General features: G+C 48.6%; 1 protein-coding gene across 3 annotated transcripts; it reads left to right on the top strand.

Annotated features, from left to right (window-relative positions):
* Positions 1–1,161: 1,161 nt before the first annotated feature.
* LOC117892198 (endoplasmic reticulum metallopeptidase 1) lies at positions 1,162–6,028 on the top strand. 3 transcript variants are annotated; one of them, XM_034798291.1, is made up of 11 exons: positions 1,162–1,351; positions 1,974–2,171; positions 2,921–3,585; positions 3,652–4,012; positions 4,075–4,458; positions 4,515–4,695; positions 4,757–5,085; positions 5,141–5,240; positions 5,300–5,402; positions 5,460–5,742; positions 5,797–6,028. In XM_034798291.1, the coding sequence occupies exons 1-11, from the start codon at positions 1,319–1,321 to the stop codon at positions 5,962–5,964; spliced, it is 2,805 nt and encodes a 934-aa protein (XP_034654182.1). In that variant the 5' UTR covers positions 1,162–1,318; the 3' UTR covers positions 5,965–6,028. The 3 variants fall into 3 exon arrangements, with proteins under 3 accessions (XP_034654182.1, XP_034654183.1, XP_034654184.1); XM_034798292.1 differs by lacking the exon at positions 1,974–2,171 and having other exon boundaries at positions 1,167–1,351; positions 2,918–3,585; XM_034798293.1 differs by lacking the exon at positions 1,974–2,171 and having other exon boundaries at positions 1,233–1,351.
* Positions 6,029–6,792: the final 764 nt, after the last annotated feature.

Here is a 6,792-nt window from a genome sequence, read left to right as displayed (position 1 = left end):
GAAAGGCTCACACAAAGCATGGGCTTGGGGCTCCCTTCTCCATTTAGGTTGAATGACATTGGGCATAGGCTGCGCACCCCAACGACCCCCCCACCGCTTTTGCTGCATTTCCCGTTAACGTAATGTCACACGTTGTCCTCAATTCCGAACGGGAAGCCCATGGGTGTGTGTGTGTGCGTTTGTGAGTGTTTGGGTCGTGCCTGGCACGTCATCGTTTTCTAATGCAATGCACATGCACCATGAGATGACGACCTGAGGGCTGGCGACTGTAAATGAACAAATTAACAGACAGCCAGCCTCCCTTGGGTGTGTGTGTGTGGGGTGCTCTATTTTAGCTGATGCTGTGCAATGTGCCAACTGCTCTTCTCCTCCTTTGCTGGACTATTTTCCATTTCTCGGAGTGCTCCAGTGCACCAGAATCAGTTGAGTAGCGCAGTGACTTTGCTGCTTGTCAGCCAGATGAAAAGCAAGGACATCCCAGGATCGATTGACGACTAGGCTTGTCAGCATCTGCTACAAGTTTCAGCTTGAAACAGTTGTTCTCTCTTGTTAGATAACCAAAAGGGAAAAGGGAACGGCAACTACATGAAATCTACATCAAAAGTGTACCCACAAATATGCTACGCTGCTTCTCCGTTGCTCCACAGTGTAAATAAAAAGTAAATTTACCTAGAACCAAATTAAATGAACGCCCGAAAGTATTCAATTATCTGCGGCAATCAAAGCACTAATTTAACCCGTTGCTTCGCTCACATAAATTACACTATGCAACAGCCAAATTAAACGCAGCCATCCAAGCGTCTCTACTGATGGAGCTGAGGCAATAAATTTGCCAAATAGATTTGCCATGCATTGGCATTCTTCTACCTCCGATAGAACACTCAAAATAAATTATATTTGCTGCACAGTGTTATTTGAACTTGCTCACAGATACACGCACCTTATGTACATTTGCTAAGTAAGCAAACACACAAACATCGCATCGAAAATAGGCGACATAAATGAGTAAGTGTAAACAAACAAAAAAATGCCGGCAAAACGGAATAAATTATTCAACTAATAACACATACCGCATGAGATTGAAATGCCACGGCAAAGGGCCGTATTAAAGCGCGGCTTGCGGAACTTTGTACATCAGTGACAGTCGCGCATCGAGAGAGAGCAGAAGATCGGAGAAAAAGCCAGCAACAAAACGTACAGGCGCAAGCAAACAACCGCAAGAACGATTTGCAGAGCAGAGCAGAGCAGAGCAGAGCGCAGCGAAATCAGTGAAAGAGAAACATAAGCAGCAACAACGCCGAGAAGGGGGTGATTAAAAATGAGCAGCGACGCCGAGGAGAAAGAAGCGCAGGTACAAATTACAAACAATTTAAACTTTGGCTGCCAGTCCCTTGCGTTGGTTCTCTCTCGTACACCTTCTCTGTCGTTCCATGTGCACTGCGAGAAGGGGGAAAGCTTGTCGTGTTGTAACTAAGTGAAATTAAGTTGTGCTTCTCGGGTCAAAGGTAATTTTTAATTGTGCGGTGTCGAGAGATCATTGCGAATGCGCTTTTACCTTATAGAAATACGCATCATTGGGAGCGGCAATGAAAAGCCATAAAAGCAACGACGCGAGAGAGCGAACAAACGAAAGAGAGGCTGTTCTCTCTGTTCTCTTTTGTTCTTTTCGATAAGCAAACAACAGCAAGCATGTGTTCACACATGGTATGCCTATATTAGGTTAGGCCCGCTCTTCGAGGCAAACAAAATCAAAGGCAATTAATGTTCTACGTTCTTTGCAGTGAACTTTAGCTAATAACTAAAATAAACAAGTGTCAGAAGTGTTTTATTTAATTTGCAACCGCGGAAATGTATAGTTTCAGGCAAATTTCTAGAAATATACCGCAAAAAGTTTCCCCTTGCGGAATTGTCCCCACCTTTTATATATCTAGCCTGCTTATTGCTATTAAAGTTATAACAAATTATAGATACAGTTTATACCTGTTCGATCAGTAGAGCGCGTTGCGGCAAAGCGAAAGGTTGCCTCGTATTTAGACAGTGCAGCCCCAGTTAGTGGTACGATGAGTGTCAGCGGCAGCGACAAGAGCGTACGGCGGCGCGTCATAACGCCGACCAGTGATCCTCACAACACAGATCCTCTGCTGCGGCAGCGCAATTCGCACCTGTATGAGGTAAGCACCAAGCACCAAGCACCCTCAGCTGCAGAGTGATAGCTTTGCTGCTCGATTAGATTGTTTAATTTCGGGTGGGGCATGGGTAATCTTCCCACTGATTGGATTGCTTCAACACATGCATTAAAATAGCCGTGAGCCAACTCCGCACCATATCGGGTTTTGTCCTCTGTGCGGCAGTAACCCTTTTTCCGGCCAGTTCCTTATCATTGTTCACTAATTAACAAAGCGCGTATATTGTACGTAAACCCTTGAGATATGATACCTTCGCAGCCCTAGTTGCAGTCCCCGACTATATCAGTTCCCCCTGTCTGGCCCACTTCCGTGGAACTGGCCCACTGGCACCCCTGGCAGAAGGAGCAGGCCGCGTACCCGCCTATCGAAGTCTGTTTCGGGGGGCTTCGCTAGCAACGTTGACCAGAGATAAGATAGCCCGATGATGGATTAAATCTAACATACGAGTCGGTACACGCATTCGGTACGGTCCGCCTGCCAGCTACTACAGCTGTCGTTTTCGGGGTGTTAATGATTGGAAGCTGAGTCATGAGCCGCCTGTCTATCATGGAACACGAAATATTAACTTTTTGCCACTAAAATTATCATAGAAACAGGTGGCCATGTGATATGTAAGAGGAACCACAATCGAACTGACTCATAACACTAAAATATTAAGCAGGAAAAGGGCACAATCTTCCGGGAAAGATATGCACATAGCTACTGATCTACTTTCCTCCTCCAATCTTTAGCAGAACAAACCCAATGGCTGTGAGCGTGCCTTCGTGGAGTACAACAAAATCAAATGGTTTTGGGCGCCAGCATTCTTTGGCTTTTGGCTGCTGCTGTATGTGGCCATTTCCATACCAGCCTGCCATCACCTGCCCCGTCCGCTGACCATCAAGGATGAGGCCAAGTACCCCGATCGCTTCATTGCCGAGCGTGCGGAGAACAATCTGCGGCAGCTGGTGGCACTCGGACCCCGTGTCGTGGGCAGCAAGGAGAACGAAATGGGCGCCGTGAAGGTGCTCTCCGGCAGCGTGCAGAAGATACGCTCGGGTCTGGGCTCCGCCAATGACATTGAGGTGGATGTGCAGGTTGCCTCAGGCAGCTACGTTCACTGGTCCATGATCAACATGTACCAGAGCATTCAGAATATTGTGGTGAAGGTTAGTCCGAAGAACACCAACAGCACCACCTATCTGCTGGTCAACAGCCACTACGACTCGGTGCCCGGGGGACCTGGTGCCGGCGATGATGGCTCCATGGTGGCCACAATGATGGAGACGCTGCGCGTGTTGGCTCAGTCCAAGACTGCGCTCAAGCATCCTGTTGTGTTTTTGTTCAATGGCGCAGAGGAGAATCCCCTGCAGGCCTCGCACGCGTTCATCACGCAGCACAAGTGGGCCAAAAATTGCAAGTAAGTGGAACACAAACTCAGCTTTTGCCTTCATTCTCATATCTTGCCTCTTCCCTCACCTTACAGAGCTCTCATCAATCTGGACTCTGCTGGCAATGGCGGTCGGGAGATTCTCTTCCAGTCCGGACCCAATCATCCCTGGCTGATGAAGAGCTATCGTCGCGCCATCAAGCATCCGTATGCCTCCACCATGGCCGAGGAGATGTTCCAGAACAACTTTATACCCTCGGACACGGATTTCCGCATCTTCCGCGACCATGGCTCGGTGCCCGGTCTGGATATGGCTTACCAGTACAACGGTTATGTCTATCACACGCGCTTTGATCGCGCCGAGATCTTCCCACGCGGCAGCTTCCAGAACACTGGCGACAATCTGCTGGCGCTGGTGCGCGAGATTGCCAACTCGCAGGAGCTGGAGGATACATCGGTAAGGAGTGGCACAGAACACGGGAGAGCTTCGACTTCATGCGTGATCTTTGTCCCCCGCAGAAATACTCCGAGGGACACACCGTTTACTTTGATGTGATGGGCTGGTTCCTGGTCTTCTACACCGAAACGGAGGGCATCATTTTGAACGTGATTGTCTCGCTGGTGGCCATCGGCACCTGTCTCTATGCCTTCAAGCTGATGGCCTTCAACTCGGGCCTCAAGCTGGAGAAGCTCCTGAAGCGTGTGCTGCACACATTTGTCGTGCAGCTCTTTGGCCTGATGTTTGCCGTTGCCATCACGCTGTTCCTGGGCTGGTTCATGGATCTCGTGCACTTGCCCATGTCCTGGTTCACGCACTCTTGGCTTATACTCGGACTCTACTTCAGCACCTTCCTGTTCGGTTTGGCTATAGTTCCCGCGATGTACTTCCACTACACCAAGGAGGTGAGCAGCAGGCAGCACATCGCAGTTCAAAGACTCATTTTCCTTCCTTCTTCCAGGACAAACTGCCCATTGGCCAGCGCGTGCAGCTGCTGCTCCACTGCCACTGCCTCTTCCTGGCCTTCTCCACGCTGGTGCTGACCATTTGCGGCGTTCGGTCCGTGTTCGTTCTGATGCTCTCCTGTTTGTTCTACACCATGGCGCTCATCATTAATCTGGCCACCAAGCTGCACAGCAAAGGTAAGCAAAGGCATTCCCATGGAGCTTCCCTTTCAATCAACTTCTTCGCCCTCTTCCTTAGATGTCGCCTGGGTCATACCACACATCGTCTGCTTCGTGCCTCCGTTTGTGTTCTTCGCCTACTTCTCGCACGGATTCTTCGTCACTTTCATTCCCATGTTTGGCCGCTTTGGGGAGAATGTCAACCCCGACCTCGTGGTGGCTGTCTTCAGCATTGCCGTGGGTCTGCTCACCTGCGGCTTCATTGTGCCCGTGCTGCATCTGTTCCGCAAGTCCAAGACGATCATTTGCGCGCTGCTGGCCATTACCTTGGTGTGTGTGATTATTGCCATAACGCCCATGGGCTTCCCCTACCGACCCGAGACGAGTGTGCAGCGTTTCTCTGTGCTGGTAAGCGAGGATCTCTAAGAGCTCTACGAGTGGAAGTTGAATCTCTCCTTTGCAGCACGCCAAGCGCACCTTCCACGATGCCGATAACAAAATACGCCGCCAGGAGTCGGGCTACTTCATTATGCCACAGGACAGGCGCACTTACGCTGTGAAACGTGGGTTTATTTGTGCTATTTTCTGCTTTGTTTAGCTCTTATTTTATTCCCATTTGCAGATGATGTCATTAACATGACGCTGGCCCAGAAAATTGGCGATGATTGCCAGAAGGAAATGATGTGCGGTTTGCCACTGTACAATCAGCGTTGGCATAAGACCAGGTAAGCTCCCCTCCGGCAACTTTTTGAGCTGACTAAACCTCGTTCTCTGCTCCTCAGACAAAACACCCTGTGGATACCCGCCTCCGAGCCGCTGTTGGGCACGGTTCCGGCTATCAAAGTGACCAGCAAGAAGCAGGTTTCCCCCAACAGGATACGCTATGAGCTGCAGTTGAGTGGACCCGATCATATGGCGCTGTTTATACAGCCCTTGAATGGCGCTGTCATGAAGGATTGGTCCTTCCATCAGGCGCCACTGCGTCTGAACTTCCAGCCGCCTTACTTTATCTACTTCTCGTGGGGCGTCAATGGAGATCCGCTCAAATTCTGGCTGGAGCTGGAGGTGGGTTTTGGCTGCATCAACCGAAAATTTTCCCTAACTTTCTGGTACTTGCAGAAAACCAACGGCGACTTCACGACGCCCATATTTGAGCTGGGTGTGGGCGGCCACTGGACCCATCACAAGGAAATGTTGACGCCGGACTTCACGAAGTTCCTCGACAGTTTCCCCAAATATGTGGATGCCACGCCCTGGCCGGCATCCTACGAGACCTGGATCTACTAAGGATCGGGTGTTAAATGTGTTTTAAATAAATGTACTTTTAATTAAAGAGACGACGAACAAGTTATCGAGTGAACTTTGGACTAGAGATAAGAGTGGAATTGTCTGCAGATGACGGATGGCTGTCAACACGCTCACGAAAAACTTCAGTCAGTAATCACTGAGTGTATCATGGCAGCTAAATTAATTATAATTAACAACCCATCAAGTGATAAGAAGAGGTTATAGAAGTGGAGGTAAAGCTCCTCGTGTACCCAGTCAGAGTATAGCAAATTCGTTGACTCTTTCTGACTTGCAGATTAGCGAATTTCGAGCTAAAGCAACTTTTATGACTGGTGCGGGGCTAGTACGCATATCAGCAATCGATCTTTAATTTATAATCCGCCGAAACCCAGCAGAAGAAACCCCCCGACTGGGAACAATTGCTGGAATGTCCATTCACCAGGGGAGTGTGCTGCAGTCTCGTTTTTACTACTTTGACGTGTGTTTGATTTGCAGACAGATTAGCTAATTCTGTTTGTTAATTCAATATTTAGATTGCTCATTCATAGAAACACGCAAAAAGAAGTGCACGATTATTATTTATATGATTATCAGCAACATTGATTGATGGCGATGACGATTTCAGAACTGAATTAGGATGGTAAATACTTTTGATGTAGCGCAAGTGCAAAGAAAATGTACACATTCGGGAGCATAAACAAACATAAATGTAAATATGCTTAAATATTTATTGTAAGCAAACAGAAGCCATTAGATCGTGCTCCAGAAATGGCAGACGCTGCATTGTGTCGCATGTCGGCATCGACAATCACTCGAGACAATAGACAA

The sequence above is a fragment of the Drosophila subobscura genome, chromosome E (genome assembly GCF_008121235.1).
Source record: "Drosophila subobscura isolate 14011-0131.10 chromosome E, UCBerk_Dsub_1.0, whole genome shotgun sequence".
Classification (NCBI taxonomy): domain Eukaryota; kingdom Metazoa; phylum Arthropoda; class Insecta; order Diptera; family Drosophilidae; genus Drosophila; species Drosophila subobscura.
This window is presented reverse-complemented; position numbering and strand designations above follow the sequence as displayed.